Source organism: Mytilus californianus, unplaced genomic scaffold (genome assembly GCF_021869535.1).
Source record: "Mytilus californianus isolate M0D057914Y unplaced genomic scaffold, xbMytCali1.0.p SCAF_6, whole genome shotgun sequence".
Taxonomy (NCBI): Eukaryota; Metazoa; Mollusca; class Bivalvia; order Mytilida; family Mytilidae; genus Mytilus; species Mytilus californianus.
This window is the reverse complement of record NW_026262712.1, coordinates 69100280-69123039: the sequence shown is the minus strand read 5'-3', so window position 1 is coordinate 69123039 and position 22760 is coordinate 69100280. Positions and strand designations below refer to the sequence as shown.

Below are 22760 nucleotides of genomic sequence, written 5' to 3'. Positions count from 1 at the left end.
CCTAGCTACAATTTCTAGTAGACAGATCAAGGAAAAATGCAAATCCTGGATTAAAGTAGTATATGAGTGGTATATACGTAATGGGCATGCGCTGCTGGAACGTTGTAACAAATATACAAAAACTATACCGATTCTATCAGAAAATATACTGAAGATGATATTATCAAAATGCTGGACTTTTTGATCGACAATATATTTGTTGAGTTTGAAGATTGATATTTCAACAGACAGGCGGTATTCAAATGGATACTTATTGTGCACCCCAACTGACCGATTTGTGTTTGTACTCGTATGAAGCAGAATGCATTCCGAACATTTTAATATACAAAAAGAAAAAGCATCTTGCGAAAGTCTTTTATTTTACATTCAGATATATTGATGATGTCCTATCATTGAATAAACAATATTTCAGTCAGTACTTACATCTCATATATCCCAGTGAACTTGAAATTACGAATACTACTACGATACAAGAAGGACTGTTGCATACCTTGATCTTTTCCTCAATATTGACACAGATGGACTAATTCACACAAAAATCTATGGTAAACGGGATGATATCAACTTCCTAACTATTAATTTCCCATTTCTCAGCATAAACATACTCTCTGTCCCATCGTATGGTGTTTACATATCACAGTTGATAGATTATGCTCGTGCATTTTCACACTATACGGACTTCCTATACAAAAATGTGCTCCTTATTCAGAAACTGCTCCAACAGGGTTATGAGGAGGAAAGATTAAAAATGACACGCCGTAAATTTCTAGAACACAATAACGAATTGGTTGATCTATAATATGTGTATGTGTCAAAACTAACTAGCGACTTTTTTATCACGTCTTAGATTGTTGTTTACCATCAACGTCGTTAGTTCTGTTTATAATTGCCGAACGTGACCTGTTCCAGAATATGACTGTTTTGTCGAGTGTGAATTCGCATTGCTGTGCAACGTTTCTCGGCATTCATACATCCAACATTCATGTATTTAGTTATGATGTTTCTTTTGTAAGTCTGCTTAGATATTGCAGTATGTCTGATCGTTTGTGGTTTGAATTCTGTATTTTCAGAACATTTCACATATGTCTTATTTGTCAAGTATATCGACTTACTTGTGGTTCGTCCACAGTGTTTTTGTTTTATGTTGCTTGTTTTTCAAGTGTGTTTACTGTTTTGTCTTCCTTGATCTTGCTTTATATTACAGTTTTTTTTTTTTTTTTTTTTTTTTTTAATTTCTATTTTCTTTACGTATGTAACAGTTAAGATAATTAATCAGCAATTTTATTTATATGATTTTCAGTTTAAATTATTTATATGCACATGATGTTTTTGTTTATACACATTTTTTTATTTAAGAAAAAAAGACCGACACGGTTAGGCAATACAAATAATTACATCATTACAAACACAATTCCATTTTAAAATTTTTGTCATGGTTAGAAAATACACAAAATAACACCACTTAAAACTCAGTCCCAATTTTATATTCTTGTAAGTGTCTACAATAAAACTAATATATTATATTTTTAAAAGTTTACCTGCGATGAAATAAACGTCACAAAAAATACGTCACTTTTTGTGGCATTTATACATTCCAAAGAATATAATTTCTTTTGCTGTGTTCTGGTGTACTGTCGTAAATTCATTGGAGGTTTCCTTTGTTATTCTGTGGTCTACATTTTGTAATGAATTATCATATATCTTATTATGTATTTCTCTGTCCTGAGTATTCTTCCGTTTATTTTTACTGTATTCCTTTCATGTAATGCTATCATTTTAGCGGTATTTTTAACATTGCCATACAAGCGGGTAATTTGAGTAGCCATAAACCAGTTTTTCTTAAAATGTCCTGTACCAAGTCAGGAATATGGCAGTTGTTATCAAATAGTCCGTTTCTATGTATGTTGGCGTTTGTTTTTGTTGCAGTTCAGTGTTTCTGTTGTTCTGATGTTTTCCTCTTATACATGTAATAGTTGATGGGTTTCCCTCGGTTTGGTTTGTGACCCGGATTTGTTTTCGCTTAATCGCTTAATGATTATTGAACAGCGGTATACTACTGTTATATTTACTTATCGTAAAGTGTAGTGCCCAACCGACCCTCAATGTGAATTTCTAAATGTTAGACAAGATACGAAATAGACTTCGCTGTATTTGTTGTATCTATAAAATCAATTACATTTGTGTAATTACAGCCAACTTAGGTACTACGTGATAAGACATCATCTTTATATCAAAAAGTGAAATAAAAGAGCATCTTCGTTAGTACTATTCTCGCTTATTTCATTCCCTCTATAATTGTCAACAAAATCAATATATTGTGTTGAGTTTGTAATGCTGATTTAGTTCAGGTCAGGATTATAAAACTGGACAGGCGGAACGATTCTTAAAAAGTTCGAAGACACGTCTGTTCGAGAAGTAGAATTCCGTGCCTCGTTGCAACCTTCACGATCTCCGTACGTTTTAAATTTGTTGCAACAATTTACTTAAGGTACGTGGTATATTGTAAGACAAAAATTCTGCCCCTATTCATCAAACTTTTGTCCAGTGACAGTCAATATTGTCCCCCGTTCAACCCACTTTGCAGGCTTTTAAAATTGTATTAATTATTTATTTGTTTTCGTACAAAATATACATAGTTTAATTGTCATTGGACGTTCAGCCAACGACAATGAATCAATCAATCTAAGATATGACAACTTTCAATTTAAAATAAAACTAGGTAAAACATGTCTATTGGATCCTTTATTAGACATTCACTGGTATTCAATGCGAACAAGGCTGTCGGAATGTATTAACTGTTTCTGTAATTTGCAATAAAATATAATAGTAGTCGTTACGCTTTTGGAGTGACATACATGCAATTTAAAGTTATAGCGAATTGTTGTATATTCACAAATATTACGAGATCGATATATACTAATAATTTTCCTGCTACATTTAAAAAATACAAAAAAAAAGAACAGCTGTACTACCATGAATTCGAAATGAAACTGTCAAAGGTGTATAATAGACTAAACGATACTGCGCAGATAAGGAAAACAATATATAAGTGTAAATATTTGCATAACGGTACTAATATAAGATGTTAATATACGAAGATGATGTAATAAAATCGTGTTGACAAATATTTCGGCTAAACAAATAGCCTTCATCAGTGTCATTAATTTTAACAATTCTAACTGTTTGTGTAAAATAGCTCAATAATACAGGTAAGTTTTAGTCTATTGATTTAATCCCCAATCTTGAACATCAAAAAATAAAACAAAATACTCTATAGACGTGACTGTACATCCCAAACTGTCAAACTGAGTGTAAATAAAACTGTTAGTATTTCTTATTGATGCCGTTTGGATGATGTATATTTAGTTCCTTTATCCAAAAGCTTTCCCGGACCTGTCGCTGGGCATCACTCCAGTGAATGTTCTGGTTAATCGCTAGGATTTTCATGCGGTTAAAGTGATCAAGTTTGTGACCCGACTGTCTAAAATGCTGACTAACTGGGAGAAGTAGCTTCTTAGAAATATCACTCCTATGGCCATTGAGGCGTTTGTGTAAATGCTACTTTGACTCACCGACATATTGAAGGGCACAAACCGAACATTATAGAATGTAAATAACATTCATACGTTCGCAGGTCACATTGCAAAATATCCTATAGGTATTTTCAATTGCCTTACTGTGCAAATTGATGAATGATGCATTTGCAGCCTTTTTCATCACACGAACGCCATTCTCGAGAAGTACTTCTCGGATCAGACACTTCAGCCCGCACCAGCAGGTTCCTCGGACTATTGGGTTGCCTAAAGCTAGCATGGGGGCTCGGGAAAAATCTTGAGTTTCAAACAAATATATATCTTTGAATAAGTTGTAACATCTTTGACCAGTAGTAGTTTCAAAGTGCACATTAATTGAAAAAATCAAAGGATTTCATATAAATTTACCTGAAGTTAATAAGCTTTAAAAACTAATCTGGTTAAGTTCCGCTTTTTTATAAGACTTCTTTCCATTCTTACATTGATTTTTGAAATATTCAAATACAGAACATTAAAAGGTTGGAATAGCAGGAATAAACCAACTAGCTAATACTTGATTTAAATCTGCATTAGTAATGAATTAACCGCGTATTGAATGCTTCATTATAACACAGAGATGGAGAATAGCTATCATGCCCTGTTTAGTCGTTTTTTGTTTGGAAAAGAATAGTTGGGATTTTTTCATGAATTCTTACACCTCATACCTTCCATTTTTATCAAAATATACTGTTGCTAATAAAAGTATAGTTTAACAAATTTTCATTTCAATAGTTTGATTCTGGATTCGAGGTTTAATTCGCTATGCACTGGATATATGAATCGTATTTTTTTTTTTCATTCTTTGAACTCACATCCGACAGTAAAACCCTTGTTTAAGTGTAGTGTCTGTTTGCCTGTGTAAGATGTATAGATACGCAGACACTTCCGGTCAAAACGATAACTTCAAATGTAATATATATTTTAGGGACTGTCATTAACTCTGCACCCTAACCATATCTAGCATCAACTCTTTTGAGGAGTCAGAATGTGTCTTGATGCTACTTATGTATGATGCCCGTATCCAACCTGCACTCCATTTTGCAAATTACTCTACCCGATCTCCATCTATGTCATCCTTCCCTGGAAAACATACTTGAAATTGTTTTCGTTCTAAATATGCATGGAACATTTGTCATTGAACGTTAGCAATAGTCAAACAATTTGTATTTAGATTAAGTAAATGTACTGCACAGTGAAACTGAATTAGATTATATATTTTGCTGTCCTGATCAAGCTTTTCTGTTCAGGTTGTTTTATATTAGAAACTTGTAACTTTTGTGTGTTAGCATTCTCGAAATTTAAGTCTCGCCCATGCTATCAGAAGAATTTTCAAACGTAATCTTTAAAATCTATAGTTTAATTGTACATATATATTTAATTATTTAACTTAAGAATATATGGAATCAATACAAAGTATTTCAAACTTTTCTCAATTTATATTGTTTTTCGATGTTTTTCTTCCTCAATTATTTCTTTTGCAAATTGACGTTGCTTCTTCAAAAATTCCTCCTTAGTGTCTACAATGCACAGAATAATGTGTATTATTATCTATATATTGATTATAATTATTACATCTTATACTTGTTACTTGCTTTAATTCTAGTCTCGCCCTTGTGTTTTATTGCCTTTATGTTATAATTGTATTTGTACCACTGTTAAAACATCTAACATATATTAAATTTTAGTATGTAAATAATAGTTTGGCATAACATACACAATTGTGGTTATTCAAACATCCTCTCACTGTGTTATTGTGCTATGGTCCCTGACATATAACAGGGTTTTCACTGATCTTGCAACGGACGGCTTCGAAAACTAATAAATGATGAAACCATGGATATAATTTTCGATAAATGACGACAACATACTGAAATCTTATTTTGTGTATCAGCTCGTATGGTCATACTTATTCATGTTATTAACATAATATTAAAAAAAAAATATTTCGAAGATGTGGTTTGATTACTTTTAACAAAACTGTCAAACCGAGACCAAATGACGTTGGTCTTACATGAAGCAACTACTACAGTTCACCGAACGGCCTTCAACAATAAGCAAAGCCTAACCCGCATAGCCAGGCTACAAAAGGCCATGACGTGACAAAACTTAACACGATTCAAACGAGAAAACCAACGCTCTTATTCATGTAACCACACACGAACATGATATAGAGCAACAAACGACAATCACCGATATCAAGGCCCCCGAATGGGACAGACACCAAGAAAATGTCGCGTAAAGTATACACGAAGGTTGATCATTTGAGACTATCCTGTGACCTCTTTATGTCTTTTAGGGCCACATCATACCTTTGTTCTGCGACAAACTTTGAATTACATAAATGATACATTGAATAATATAAATAGTGTATTACCTTTTTTGTTTCCTTCTGAACAGGGACAACACTTTTGCTTTGTAGTATATTTGATAATTCTTACTATACGAAATGGAAAATTGAGCGGCGACGGTATTTTATGTTCATAATCAAGTACAACAGAATGGCGATAGTAACACCATTTCTGTCTGGACTTTTGTCGAATTGTTTCAAACCGAGAACTGCAAAAGAAAATTCAAATTATTGAATACAATGCACTTATAGTAATAAGGGATGTCAACTCGGTGAAAATTTACTAATCGAGTACTCGTTAGATTTACCGAGCGATACACGAGTACTCGCTCGGAAAAACATCTACAAAATGGAAACACAAAATTATACACATTTTACGTATTGTGGGTCGTTGTCTTATGGACGTAAAACCCTCAACATTATTATTTAGGACTAGATAATAGTCCCAGGAATTTTATACCATAATAAAGAGCTCATTTACTACATCCATTAATTATGTAAACTGGCAATAATCTAATCAATTAATTAATAAACATGTATAGAAAAATGTTTACTCAACTTTGTTACGTAACTAAAAGTCATGCTGGTGAAAATATGTGCTCTGACGGTAGAGAGGTGGAGGAATGACTTAGACACGATAAGCTTAAAGTGTAAGCCTTAGAAATATTCGCTTGTTCATAGCCTACATCTGTTCGAGGGAATTTAAAATGACAATTAAACGAAAACATTCGAAGCGTATTTTAATTTTGATTAATATTTAATTACCCTGGAAGCGCTCTTAATTAAAATTTTTTTTTTCTTTTAGAAGACAACAACATTCTAACGAAAACCGATTAGTCGAGTATCATTTTGGTATTCGATACTCGGTACTACCGCGCGATACTCGAGTACTCGAGTACTCGTCGACATCCCTAATAGTAATACATAATAATTATTACTCAACATTACGATTACAAAATGATTGTGTTCCCTTCTGATGTTCCAATGCTTAGCTTAGGGAAATTTTATAGACAATCCAATGGTGTTCTACCTCCCATATTTGACAAATCTGCATTCAAAGCTAAGGAATAAATGTATTCAGTGCTGTAAATGATATTCCTAGTTGTTTTTCTTCTTTCGCTTTAAAGACATACGTTTGTTCGATAATATTTTTTTCATAATTTATATACTTCATAAATTGTGTGTTGGTTGTTATTACACTTTGTCATATCATTTAAGTCAAGTCCTTACATTTTCCACTCAGTAATTAAAAAAAATGATGTTCTGTTACACGTTAATACAAATTTATATCATTGCGTTCATCTCATAAATCATTTAAAACTAAAAATTAAGGAAACCTCTATCATTTCTCAAATAGTAACTTCCCATTTCTCAAGAATAACATAGTAACCTCTGCACAATCGTGTTATGTTATTTTAGTATAACAAAAATACCAATTTTTAAATTGAATGTAAAATCATCAGGGTGAATTTCATTAAAACTGACATAATCAAAAGTTAGTCTTTACCAACAAACAGAACAAATGAAGAACAACGTTACGTGGTACAGACGTTTCCCACAAAATATCTGGTAAAACTGGCCAGTTTTTATAGCTGGCTAATTCTGGCACTTGTATGTCAGAAGTGAATAGTTCAGTTACATTAACAAAATCTAGTATGTAATCCAAACATAAATAATAAGCTTGTATTACAATAATTTGGATCCAGACAGTTTAAACTGTTAACATATATGTTACCGAGTCTGAAACAACTGGAAAAAAAACACGAAAAAACATACAAATAAATCTAACACGCCAACAAAACGTGTATCTAGTTGACATTAAATTTAAAAAAGACGCCAACAAAATAGTGCTATTAGTAGATATAGTACACACAGTTTATATAGTATATACTTTCTTTGTAAAGTATAAATTAAGTACAATATGAAGCCAATGGTTAACAAAGTGAAAAATTACTGTAAAAAATTTTGGGTCCGAATTAAATATCTGGACCCACCGGCACCAGAAACGCCAAACGCCAAAATACTTATAGCAGGATGCATAAACGTTATCATCGTATTACTTCAAGAGTGGTACGACCAACCGTAAAAAATAACGAAAAGACGAATAAAAGGAGGACTGTTAAGTAAAAAAGTTTAAAAATACACAACTTCAGCAACTATATTTTCTAAAATTCGAGAACATCTTGTATTATTTATGTAGTAGGCACTGGATATTTTTATCAATTAGATACTGATGAGCTTTTTCCGACAAATGACGATACTTTCTTTGTCGAAACCCTGGTACATCATTCCTTTGCACAGACACCCTTGGCGATCTCCGCAGTCATAATAGCAGCTGCAGACTTTTGATTATCGTATGAGATTGAAAATGTTTGCTATTATACGGGTAAAGTGGATATATTACTGCCTATGGGAGGACACTTTACAACTTTAACATTGAAATCGTTTTATTTGGTCATGGTATTCTGAAATGACCGAAATCCTTATACTGAAATAACCGAAAGTCGAGGTGTATGTCTAGAAATAAGATGGACGAAGCTGTTTCTTGGTTTCCTTTCTAATTGCTAGTGCAGGGAGATATATTAATAGGACCAAATCAGAAGAGTTTGGATTGTTAATGAAAAGAACATAATCAATATGCCTTTATAGGAAATTACAAGGTCTAGCTTCTTTAATCTTCTTGTATTTTACAAGTATCTAAGGAAAGCGCAGTTGATATGAAAATTAAAAAAAATTCTGCCAGGAAAGATGCAAAATGGCACTGTGTTACGCTCCTGCATGTTCACATTATACGGACTTTACCAACAGTGTGGTGATCCTTGCATAAACACTTTTCCCACAAAGTTGGAAGGGAAAACGATTGTAATTGTCACCATCACGAATTGGTTGACCGATCCAATAAAATAAATATTAAATCATAATCGATATGTTTTTGCAGTCTCAGATCTTTGGATACAAGTGTGTCGTTTGATCTGTAATTTTGGCACTGTGTACTATTTCCCTATTATTACGTCGACATTGGACAGCAATAAATAAAAGCAACAGTAGTATACCGCTGTTCGAAAGTCATAAAACGATTTAGAGAAAGCAAATCCGGGTTACAACCTAAAACTAAAATTGGGATGGCAGGTCATGCATTCATAGAAGAAATCGCTTCACCAGTCGACGTACCCGGTCTCGCTGTTTGTGGGGTTTATACGATCTCTCATGTTTTGTATGTTACATTGGACTATCTTTTTTTAACCAATTATAAGATTTTGAACATCGGTCACTTACTGTCGCCTTAGTGTACAATACAGATAATGACAGTAGTTTTGTTTTCTTTCAGATATTTTTTTTTTTTTTTTGCTTATGAACGACCTTGACTAATTTACATGTAACCATAGATATTAAGGACAACAATAAGATTTTTTATTTTTTTGCGAAATGTTCTCCAACAACTTTACATAAAAAAAAGATACATATAAAATTATTTCAACAACTGAATAATTTGCCGTTTGAGAATCTAAAGGACTATTGGTAATTTCATTGTCCTTTCACCAACAAAAAAAATTACATCACGTCATCGGTTGAATTTCCATCGTTTAGGACGTCGTTAATCAATCATGATGTTTTAATGTACACTTTTGATAATATTACCCAATGCATAAGATTCTGAAACGACGAATTCCAACGTATTGAACTGATTTGGTCATTTCCTGTTTATTAATGCTCCATGATTGAAATCATTTGGAGATACTGTATTTAATGCCAACAGTCATAGCTATCCTACCCCAAATATTACACAAGTCTTTAAGTTTGTTGGTTCTTGAAAGCTTGTTAACGTCTAGATTGATTTTTTCTGAATATGTCTTTGATCCAATCTACATTTAATGCTCTTAGCCAAACAAATAGAACATCTTAGTTACTTAAATTATAATTATAATAATTCAATGGTTTTCGTAGGCATATGTAAATTCAGGCGATAGCAGCGTACCGATTTATAAATTTTGTTAATCGATTAGTGAGAGACCAATCAGGAAAACAGAAAAAACTCAAGAAATCGCATGAATTATCAAATGAACGAGACCGGTTGTGCCGACAGGGTAAGTTGTGTTGTACATACAATTTTTTGTAAACTAAGGCACCCGACTCTTATTGACTTATTTTTGCTATGTCATATCGGGGCCATTTCATAGCTTGCAAAGCGGTATTGGTTTTGGTCATTGCCTCAGGCCGTACGGTGATATATAGTTCTCAACATTTATACCAATTTGTGTCTGATGGAAAACTGTCTTGTTGGTCATCATATCACATTTTTTTATTTTCTTTAGCTCCTTCTAATATGCATTCATCATCCGCCATGCGAATTCGTTTGTTTCTATGTAAGCAGTACATCCGTGGTCCTGTATTATAAAATGCAGTTACTGAGATATGTAAAGGCCATACGATGTTGCAGATGTTACTGATGAAACATGTTACAAAGGAAATATTGCTGTTTGCCTTCACTACAAAGTATAATATTATTGCTCTTATGGAAAACAACTTTATCGAGATTAAATATGTTTAAACTATCAAAACAAAATTAACAACGGAAACATACCTGAACATTGCTATGACAATATTTAATAACAACCAGTTTGTTAACATCATATAAAACGCCGCAATTACTGTTGTTATCCAATCTGCTGTCGGGCATCTCTCTATGGATGGATCAGTTTTCCATAGTGTAGCATTATTGGTGCAACCCGAATCGTCGGATGCTAAAAAAGAAAGGTTGTATTATATTAATGTAAAAAAATATATGACATAATCATTAGAGACAAAAATAGACAAAAGTGATAATGAGAAACAATTTTTGTAGTCATGTGTATTCCGACTGTCGTTCGAAAAATAATGTTTTCACTTAAATTTTAAGTTTTTTCATATACTATTTATTTTTCTTTTTTTTTAAAGATGCTCTATCTTAAAAATGAGGATTTTTTTAAATCACATTTCGGAGCTTCAACATTTAAATGAATCCACACTTACATTTAGAAGTAAATATTCTACATTTGTAAGCTATTTATATTATAATACGGTTACTTTACTATATAATTTTGATATGACATTCGTAAAAAAGTACAATGGAAAGAAAATTGTAACAGATACAATATATGCTTGTGAAATGAAACGCGTTGTTATATTTTCTATGAAAGGCCACAGTTCCATTACAACTACTTAATTTAAATATATTTTCAAATATGTCTTGAAGTAAAACCTTCCAATGTATCCAAAAATAGTTCGCCATAAACCTGCCAGTATGGAATCTTGAGAATTGTCCATATTCTCCAGAACTGAATATCACTTGAACCTGTGACTGTGTGGTTTGGGTAAACATTAGCATGGTAAACAACGCCAGCAGCAAATATAAAGATGAGAAGTATTAGTAAATACTGCATCAAATCCACAAGCTGAAAAATAAAAATCTGAATTCTCACTTTATCCAAACATTCTTTAAAACTTGTTTGCATGAGCATGTAAGTAAACAATTTATTTTAACAAGTAACATTCGTCGATATATCTTAATGAAAGGCGTGTCACAATCCCTTTTCATATTTGTTAGATTTATTAAAAATTTGTCATTTGTCGGATTGAAAAAGAAGGAAACTTAACCACAAAACTATAACGCAGGCGTATGTTACTGGTGTTTTCATGTTTGTCGGTGTGACGTTGATATTTGAAAAACCCTCTGATCGAGACTGATATTTTCTCAATATAAATACAACTATGGTATGTTTACATGTATGGGTTGAAAAGCTTTTTAGCAATATTATTTTCAATCCATTAATATCGCATGTAGAGTATTGCACGTGTAGAAAATATTCCTACCCGTCATCGTTAATTTTGTTGAATTTAACCAAATGCGAGATAGAAAGCTTTGTATGCTTGATAGAGGCCACTTTGTAAACATATGATGAAGTGGTTTGTTGTTTTATGTACTTTCATGTTTATTACTAATCATACAGTATGTTTCAAAAAGTCATGAACAATCATATATCTTTTCAAAATATATCATTTTCAACTTGACTATTGCTCAATCACATTTTCGAAGAGGGGAAGTTAACTCAAATGAATGTCAAATGATTTGCATTTATCAGCTGGTAAAACATTTGAATGCCGTCACGATTTTCTTACCTATTTTGTTATAAGTGAGTAGCATTAGACGAATGTCTCTCATTTAAGATGGCAAGTGAATTTGATGATAGGGTTTCTTCATGGTTCAGTTTCAAGTATTTTGCTTCGAGCCATACTTTACCTCGCTCAGTGCAAGCAACATAAAACTTACCAAAATTACCATTATAGCAAGTTTGTTTCAAGTTAAAAATGAGTTATTCGTTTCCAAATCCTTAAAGTTACAACTTAGCGATTTCCGAAATGCTAGATTAAAACAAAAATATCTTATGATTCTTCTTATATTAACTCACCATTTCTTTCACCATTATTATAATTATTCCAAAACGTTTAAACAGTAATAAAACATTCAGTAGGCGCAGGAACATGATGAAAAGGGCTATACTATAGATTCTCCTAGTGTGCATAAGCAAATTGGAATCGAGAATGTGCATGCAAAATGCAAGTATGTAAAGCAATAAACATAATAGATCCAAAATGTTCCAAATATTTAATAGGTGAAGAAATATTCTTTGTTTTGACCAGTTGCAGTCTTTGTCAGGTCGAATCTGTAAAAACAAATACGATAGTTCATATTTAAACTGATATAAAAGATTCCTGTTTACATTTGAATATTTTTATATCCTTCAAAAGCTTCACTGAAATGTATCTGCTTTCAATGTTAAACAAGTGAAAGGGAAGATAATTAAGCTTCATGTTCATTGTTTAATAAATGAAGGGAACTTAAGACACACAGAGAAAGTAAAATTGTACAGATGTTCCTTTAGGTAAATAACGAGTTTCGAGACTGTTATATTTCAAAGTCAAACACAATATAAACGTCGGAAAGCTGATAAAACAAAAAGTACTGAAAGAAATTAAAATTTTCAAGAAGTCAGAGGCGTGCTTGAAGGAGAAACAGTTCTTTATTTGATATTATTTAAAAAAATGTATAACAGCAAATTCAAATAAAAACACTATCTGTATTTCATGTCATGACTGGCGATACCTTTGAGCTCGAGACCCGAAGCAGATGATGTATGTACCCATCGTAGAATCAACATTAACCGTACAATGTTTACTACACCAGACTCGAATTTCGACAAATAATGTCTCTTCGTTAGTAACCCGGAAATGTTTTCTCTCAATCGATTTATGATTTTTTAATAGCGATATACTACGGTCATTTTCATTTCGGTAATGTTCAAGGTCCAAATATTTCAAATTCTAACCGTAATGGTAACTTCGAAGAGCTTATACAACCAAACACACAAGGAATACGAGCTACATGTATGTTTGAGTTATATATATTTATCAATTTTGTAAATGAGTTCTCAATGTTATAAAAGCAGATGACGAGGTATGGTAATAGCTATTTTTTAACATGAAATTGTAAACATAGTATACATAATTATGTATGCCTTAAAAGTAATAAATTCATTGATGGGTAAGCAGGTTAATATCATTAACGCATACATGTTGGTTAGAATATATATAAGCAACAACTTTACACAAAAAGACCTTATAAAAAACTTTAACATTTTTCTAAAATATATTTAAGCAAAATTGAGTAAATGATTTACTCACTTCTATTATAAGGGCAAGATATTCGGATTCGAACACCGACTAGTATAGTTGTCAAATTTGGAATGTAAGTAATGCAATATGTTTAAAATGTATCCAGCAAAAAAGCAACGTTCAGAGAAAAATTATATATATAGCCTGAGGAAGAAGATGAAGATATGAAGAGGGGGCGAAAGAATAGCAGTGGTTACTTGCCCTTGTAGATATGTAATCAGTTTGCATTATCCGAGTTAGCAGGGAACTTCTAGATCTGCAGTTCTCTAGATGTATATTACATAAGCTGTATTTGATAAAACCTTTTTTTTTCTTCTTTTTTTTCTTTCTTAAAACTAAATTTTATTAACATATGTGCATTATTTTGTTAATAGAAACATCAAATACCGGTACCTTATCCTGGCCTCGTTAGCATGATTATAGAACATTAACTATGTTATTTTTATAAAACATCTTTCGTACCGGTGGATCATCAATGCTCTTCAACTTCGTTCTTCATTTGACCTTTCCAACTATGTCATTCTAGCGTCACTGATAAATCTTTTGTAGACGATACGCGCTTTTAGCGTACACATGTTTAAGCTCAGTATTTCTGATGAGTTTTTTTAGTAACTAGGCTGATAGAGTGGTGACTTACTCTACTAGGGTTCCCGGGTTCAAAACCTGGTACATTAATTTATCTAGACAGGTAAACCATGCTCTCCAGTTATTGGTGAAACAGAACACAATTCACAAATGTCGACAATTAAGATTCCATATAAAATTGCAGTGAACATGTATGCTTACCATGCTCCATATTTCCTCTAATAAATCACCTAACATGTATATGAAAATCAGACCTTCCTGCAAAGATATTGAATCATCCTGAAGGTTGAGAGTGAGAAAGAAGCTAAACATGATCAAGGCAGCTGTGAAAAAAATCTACAAAATAACAACATGGATCATTAAACATACATATTTGTCAAGTCACTATATAGATTCAAACATTAAAATGAATCAAATAAAAGTTCAAGTGAGTATTGTTTTCAATAAAGTTAATGCTTAATTTACAATAAGTGTAAAATTATATTTGCAGGGGTCATCAATCTTAAATTTTACGGAAGGAAATCCACAACCTCCATAGATCGATAGCTAGAGTTGTTGAGATTAGCATTAGGAAACTCACAATTTCCATGTTTACTAGAATTGAAGGCTTCATTTACTTATAAATCCATTGGGTGTAAAAGCATTGTCCGACGCACAATGTATGTGATGCATGTACGTGCTTTAATATGTTTGTCTTTTTTGTCTTTTTGTCTTTTATGTCAATGCAAAAGGTTGTTTTATATAATTGCAGAAAACCTGGACAAGTTTTAAGAGTTGAAATTCCGCACTGATTCGTACAATTCTTTTGAACATTTGCGATATAATGTTTCATAGTTTTTAAGGGACAATACGATAAACTTTCAACTAAGATGAATGAATATGCAAATGCTAAAACAGAGTTTTCAAAGTTGCCATAAAGTCGAAGTCCCCCGACCCTATTTAAATGTTTGTACCAGACATCGAAAATAAAAAAAGCATTTTAGCCACGATTCTTGTGTATTACATATTATATTACGATTATTAGGGTTCGTCAGCGAATTCAGAAACAGAGCAGCCAAGCCCGTTCTAAGAGTCAATGATATATGTATATGCATGAGAGGGATGCAATCCTCAATTACAGATGAGGTATCCTCTTAATCCCATTTCTTCCATGTACTTAGAGTAGTGTCTCATTGAATTTTCCAATGAACTCTTATCAATTAATTTAATTGTTTAAATTCGTTAATAACCGTTGATCATCTATGTTTAAAGTATAATTGGAATATTGAACTCACAACGTGGAAAACCATCATTGCCGCAGGTGATGTTAAAATGGCTATCTTGGATCTGGTCCAGTGGTACTATAAGAATAAATAACGCTCTTCAATGAATATCTCATTAGTCATTTATATATAATTTTACACGACTATACAATATAATCATCCTACTTTGATTGTGTCCTTTATGTGTTGTACGTTCATTCGAATCATCAGCTAATTACTTTAATATGCCCGTACATTTTTGTATTTGAATTCAAATAAATTGTTCGTCTATACTTTTGATAAAAAATAAAAACATTAAAAGTTATCAATATTAGGCGAAATACAATACATCGTATGTTTACCATGTTTACAGTTCATAATGATTGTCATGAAAGATGGTACCATTTTTTTTTTACATAAATGTGCCGACCAAAAAGGTATTCTCGCAAAAGTAAGACAAGACATATTTGAAAGATAAACTATTTTTGTTTTGTTTAATGTGGTTCCTGTACAAAAAAAAACAACAAAAAGACAAAAAAAAAAACCCAAAAAATGCAGATTGAATAATAAAAATAGAAGTGTGACTTAGTAACAAGAATACGTCGACAAATATGAAAAGTGATAAAACTGATGAACTTGAAGAAATACTTAAACGATGTATAACTGTACTTTATGATAGCAAGTCGTTTTCGATTGTTACAAATATAAATTTAACAAATTTATCACTATTTTGTTTTATGAGGTTTTCACTAAATGATATATCCTTATATCGCATTTGGATCATGAGCCAACAAATCTATTCGTAACAATATTAATATCCACGGAAGGAGAGTATATTAGTTGTGTAAACTCTAATAATTAATTCCGAATTTACACAAAGTGAACCTTTAGGGGGAAAATTGATTTGTTCAAATATATTTTAATAATAATTTCAAACAGTTGCTTGTATCATCTTACAGGGGTTAACGATATTTGTTACATATATATATATATATATATATATATATATTGATTAACGTGTACACTATCGCTTCTTTAATCTTGCATGGGTTAACGATATTTGTTACATGTTTATATTAATTAACGCATACACTATTGTGAACATTGTAAAGATCAATACATCACTATATGATAAACATGTGTAGTATTTTAATTTAATTTATATTTGTGTGATGTTAAATGCATTCGTCTTTTAATATTCTATGTTGTTTGTGATATATTGCATACCAGATATCTCAATGTAAACCATATGTACTAATTTATTCATATCCAAACTTCACATATAAGTAAAATTATTTCGTCTATTAACTAAGTTTTTAAATCATATATTTGTTTTTCATTGATGGAGAAAATCATAAACGTTTACAGTACACAGTTTTTTAACATTTAACATTTGAATTAACAGCTGATCTTTCTGTTATCAAATAGTTTACAAACACCTATACATAAAAAGCAACCGCTCACCGTAGTAGATTCCTGGATTTGTAATTCATTGGCATTTGAAGTCCTGTTATCTTGGTTACTACCTGACTGGATGTTTTTATCTTCAGTTAAATTATACGAAAACAATCGTTTACTTGCATCCTTCTGATTGGACGGGTGAGATATGAACTCCTCGATATTAAATTGGTGCCCAAAATGTAAAGGACTTTCATAATGTTCCCATATTTCAGAGACGTAATCCAAAGCATCTTTTGCCAGACGTTCATTATCAGAAAACATTTTTTCTAAAAGTTGTATGGCACGTGATAAAAACAAACTGTAAGAAAAAAAAAAAAGCATGTCAGTTTTAGATTATCTAATGTTTTAAAGCAGGTGTTAAACTCGATGCACCTGGTCTCGTTTTATTTAGATTTAGTGTGATTCTTACGGAATTTCTATTTGCTAGTTATTTGTATACTCGAAATTGATTTCCGAGATTCATACAAAGCTAAACTTCTGTTTCATCTCATTTAAATTTTCATGTCAAATTTCCATCAAAGGGGAGAAAAGATAGCACTCTTCAAATAAAGTCACAAGTCGAAGAAAAAGAACCAATATGTATCCGTAGAAAAAAGGCCAAAACACAAATACCCAAAAGGTCGTGAAATGTTTCTGATTGTTAAGGTCCTTAATGATAGTCCTTTTGGTCTTTTAACTCTTCGATGTCTCAAAAAGGTTTTGGTTTTCAAAGAGTTTGCCTAGGGCATTATTAAAGAAATTGTATTGTCTATATGTGCATCTAATGTTATTTCATAATAGTTAGTTTTATAACTATGGCCTCCGTAAAACTAACAGAAAAATGACTTTCAGCTTGACATTTAAGAAACCGTCGTTCAATGATATGTGCATACATAATACGCAAGACCTATAATTTTTAATCAACAGTAACGTATATACCCCATATGCAAATGCTTGCAAAAAATAAAAGAATAAAAACAATCGAAATTAAAAGCTATCTCTTCTGTTTGAAGCATACTTGACTATATCTAGGTTAATTGTTTTACAAGAGGTTTACCTGATTAAGATAACATCTTAACATTTTTATTTTTATTTTTTTTTTTTTTTTGCTTTTCATAATTTCGTTTCATATATCGAAATTTTAAACAACTGTCATACAAGTGGGAGGTTTAGCTAGCTATAAAACCGGGTTAAACCAGCTTTTTTCTTTAAAAAAAAATGTCAATATGGGACTTGTTGTCTTTTCGTTACGCCATCGATTAATAAATTTCACAGTTTGGTGTTTATCAGTTAATGTACACCCTTATTTGAATTTACTTTGAAGTTCAGTTATTTTGTTAAACCTTTTATTAAAACAAAGAAATAACATAATAAAGATAACGTTTTACCGTTCGAATAATCTCTTTGCCAATTCTCGTAATTAACCCTGTCATGAGAGATCCCTTTTTGTGGTTGTCTCCCTTAGTAGGGACAAACATTTCTAATTGATAATGCAAAGCTATCAGAAAGAGCACATTTATCAGTGCGTAATGTGTCTAACCTATTTTTCTTAAATCTTTTAATTACATTTAATTTTTTTATACCAGATCTTGTTTTTCGTTCAAAAGTTGTTAAAACGCCGAAATATCACTTTAAACTGATCAAGCTTTACTTGGGCAAAACACAATTGTGTCCGGTATAGAACATGTAGAACCAAACTACGATTGATAAAGGGAAGTTATTTTTTTTCAAAAAGTATGAAATAACGGATTCAAATCGGTTATTGGCAAATAGACTATTGATGACCATTGCACAAGAAAGAGGACATATTGATATACATAACAATGTTGTAAAATGTTCGTCCGCATTGCTTTGATTAAATAATGGACACAACTTGTAAGTAGGAAGAATTTAAAGATTTGACTCAGTATGTATAATCAAAATTTTTAGCTAAATTGGCTGAACAGGTATAATCAACTCGTTGGCTTCTTTTTAATGGCATCATTTTGAAGGTGAAGAAAAAACATATGGTGGTGCACTTCTTATTTTGCAACTGTCCTTTGAAGGTACCCAATTTTAATGATTTCCCCATTTTTCATAAATTTTTACCTATTTTTGGGCTATTTTCGTGAAAAAAATCACAGTTCCACAATTAAACTTTTTTTCATACTATCAATAAAGATAAAGTGGACCAATCTGAATAAATTTAATTTAAAAAAACCACAAGTAGGTGTTAATATAAGGTTCTATTATAATTTGATGCTTTTTTGTGTCAAATTTACCATGTTGTCAATTTTGTAAATTTGTGATTTTTCTCTGTTTTAAGAATAAAATGCATATTTTTTCAACTTCTTTGTTATAAATGTTTAAAAATATACATATTTAAGAAATTTGAAAAGAAAAAAAGGACATGGGATGTACATGTTTCTCGTAAAATATTTTTTTGTATCCCTCACCCATTTTCTTAAAATTTTGGCTAAAAAGACTGACTTGATTGGTAATAAAATTTAAAATATTGATTACTCAAAAACTACTTATGCAAATACACAATTTTTTCACAGAGTTAAGTTTGTTTGTAACATTTTTTAAATTCATTAATATTATCCACTTGTATCACATATTTTGGAAATAATGCCAGAACGAGATTTCAACGAAACTGAAACCTCAGAAGAATACATCCTTAAGGTGTATACAAACCAAATTAATGTTAGTTCTTAACAATGGTGTGTATACTTTTTCAAACAAGTTTTAGTGTTATATAAAATTGAGAAAAAAATAGGAAATATGTCAAAGAGACAACCAAACTACCAAAGAGCGGATAACAGATAGACACACTTCTCCATTTTTTAATCGATTTAAGATCCAATATTTATGATTTCAGAATTGCACTTACTCTGCATGATTCTGCAATTCCTCTTGATCTTTTTCGTCAAATGTTTGTTCTGCAGTATTTGCCAACGAAGTAAGATAAATGCTTGAAATCAGGGCGGTCACTGTAGTAGAAAACAAATTATTGCCTTCTCATGATTTTGATATATACTAGTGTGTATATGGTTTTAACTTTTTTCAGGGGGCACACAGAATATAATAAAGAATGGCATTCATTGTGGTGAGCCGTCAAACGTTTTTTTATGAAAATTTAGGGACACTCTTAATACGTTCTTGTGTACAATTGCAATAGTTTAATAGTTTATGACTAAACCTACAAAATCAGACATTTTAATTCATATTTGCATAATTACAGACAAAAACTTTAAAAATGCAAATTAATGTGGTAAAATAAATAAACACCGCTCTTAATGCTCGTCACCTTTTCATAATAATATTAGACAGGATATAAAAGATTCCCAACTGATGGTAATGTAATATTGTTTCTTAGTGCCGACTCAATCAATATTGTTATGTTATCGACAATTTTTAAATGTTTTACTTGTAATTGTTTTCAGCAAACTTCGACGGTTGAATTGTTTGTGTGATCAAGGCTTATTCGATTGACGCTTTTTCCCTGGTCGGTTTGAAAATAGAACGGATTTGTAATTATTTATATCCCTTTTTTATACAAGACATTCAGTAAAATTAAATTTTTAAAAACCAAAGCCCGTGCAGGGATTACACAAATTCAATCGTACCAAGATGTGGATGCCATCTTTGCAATCATATTCTCAAAACTGCTTTTGTTATAAATGAACTAAAAATATTTTCGATCCCTTTCATTCCCCCAAAAGGAACGCCAGTTACAAAAAATCTACACTAAAAATTATTTAAATTATTTGACCAAGAAGTTGGTGGCTAAGTCATGTCTAACGGACATATCTGCAAAGTGTATTACTGAAAGACATATCTTTTTATTGAAGAAATGTAAATCTTCATCACTTTTTTAAGGTTTTTATTGCAAAAATGAAAAAGAGATAGAAAACATCAAGGACAGGTTTAGGTTCGGAAAACCATTAAGAGAGTATCAATTCAACAAAGGGAACAGCAACTAAACAAAGTAACCTGGATACAAGATCTTGCATGTTTTGACAAAACAATAATTTATGTTACTTTTTTAAGACCATAGAAACCAGTAGTATTATGTTGACCTTACTTATTGGATTATCGCAGTGGTACCATAGAACAGCTGCCGTTTCCCTCCGATTTATCAGTACAGCAAGTCTCAATATCTCAATTGTAGGCATCGAAGTGGTTTCTTTTGGGCCTACAGGCTTGCACTTACAGCATGTCGTAATTCCAATTTTTGAAAAACAAAGACCTGAAAGGAAATTAAGCATCGTTGCAGGGAAGTACTGTTGCATCTACAAATCTTGCAGGTATTGAACATGTTGAATGATTACCATAACATGATATTTTTTCCTCCAAAAATGTTATATTTAAAAATTCAATGAAGTATTTGTGCTATCTTTCATAAATAAACAATACTTTGTTACAAAAATCCTGTTTAATGATTTTAAAATAGTACAAATAGTAATGCGCTTTTTTGTGTAAAAAGTGAAAATTGTAATGAAATCAACCTGGTAACTGAGTACTAGAGCTACTTGGATTTATCTCACTAAGTTATTTGCCAAAAAAATGCCCTGTCATTTTTAGAATATCAGCCTCTAGTCGATTTAATCGCATTGTATATCATATGAATGAAATGCAGTTTTGACTAAATCTGTGTGGTATCGGGAAATTATACAACTTAAAAAAGTTATTGGATTGAAATACTAGTATATAATTTATACTTAATTTGTACGTAGTATGAAAAAATATATATCACCATTAAACGTTTTTCATATTTGATATTTTGTCTCCTTGCACAACATAAAATGTAAAAAAAATGTTGCTTTTAGTGATAATTTAACAATCTCTGTTTTCATAACAAACAAAAGTATAATCGCTTATTTGAATTTAATGTATTCTAATAACATATACTTGATACTTATGAATTTTAAGAAATCCTAGACGGTCGTGTATCAGGTCTTGCCTAATTGTTATAAGGAACAGTAGTTAAAACTAAAATATGTTTTTTAAGTAATGTAAACCATATCTAACAATGCGAGCGTTTGGCGTGATAAGCAAAGGCAAATTTGCTATTTAGAATTTTCGAAAACAGGACATATTTGCTCACTGTTACTACGCATTATTGTAAAGCTGCTGACCAAACATGAAGACAAAAAGTACCGAAGAAAGGAATTATGACTTTTAACTCTTCTTCATCATATTTGAAATTTCGGCAAGCATGAAATGTGCATCACACAGATCCGTGAAGAACAATTCTGTAATAGTTATATTAATATATGAATTTGTTTGCTTACCTTTGAGGAGTTTTTGAGATATTACTACAATTGCTTTTACATCGTCTATACCACTCGAACAAAAGCTCTAAAACATTATTGAAAATTGAGTTAACGATATAATAAATATTGTTTATATAAGTCGTTTTGCAAATAACTATGATGACGTACATTTATTAACTATAACTAGATATATTGTCAGCAAAACGACGTTAATTTTGCTTTTATAAAATGTAATCAATAATACCAGGCATACTATCTGATACGCTAGTCGCTAGTCTACCTCAGATTCATTAATTGGCGCTCGAGAAAATCGGTTGGAATGCACAACACAATACGAACTTTCAAAAAGCATGTTAATGGTTTACCTGTTATGCATATTTAATTTTTAAATCCTGGATATTTCTATCGTTTTTTTTTTTTGAATACTTTCCATTAAAGAGATAAGCAAAATACAAACAATTTGAAGAAAATCAAAACACACTATTTTCTTCAAATCGAAAGCAGCCTTGTTGTAACTGTTGCTTTACATTTATTTAAAAAACACCAATATGTTTGTATAACAGATATCGAGTTTCTTAGTGATAGTCTGACAATAACATAGCTCAGC

General features: G+C 31.4%; 1 protein-coding gene and 1 long non-coding RNA gene across 2 annotated transcripts; both read right to left on the bottom strand.

Annotated features, from left to right (window-relative positions):
• Positions 1-11164: 11164 nt before the first annotated feature.
• LOC127706485 (uncharacterized) lies at positions 11165-15549 on the bottom strand. The gene is made up of 4 exons (XR_007984481.1): positions 15489-15549; positions 14416-14550; positions 12366-12620; positions 11165-11351 (listed from the first exon to the last, which is right to left on the bottom strand). It is a non-coding gene; the product is annotated as an uncharacterized LOC127706485 (long non-coding RNA).
• Positions 15550-16853: 1304 nt separating this feature from the next.
• LOC127706586 (transient receptor potential cation channel subfamily M member 6-like) lies at positions 16854-21061 on the bottom strand. The gene is made up of 3 exons (XM_052211243.1): positions 20962-21061; positions 19768-19867; positions 16854-17214 (listed from the first exon to the last, which is right to left on the bottom strand). Exons 1-3 carry the CDS (start codon positions 21050-21052, stop codon positions 16854-16856), a joined length of 552 nt encoding a protein of 183 aa, XP_052067203.1. The 5' UTR covers positions 21053-21061.
• Positions 21062-22760: the final 1699 nt, after the last annotated feature.

Bases quoted from the DNA above. Each gene is read 5' to 3' on its own strand.
- LOC127706586 (XM_052211243.1), bottom strand. From the start codon at position 21,052: ATGCCTACAATTGAGATATTGAGACTTGCTGTACTGATAAATCGGAGG. The intron at 19,868-20,961 runs GTAAGGTCAACA...TTTCTACTACAG, and splicing joins CCACTGCGATAATCCAATAA to TGACCGCCCTGATTTCAAGC. The intron at 17,215-19,767 runs GTAAGTGCAATT...TTTTTCTTACAG, and splicing joins GAATTGCAGAATCATGCAGA to TTTGTTTTTATCACGTGCCA.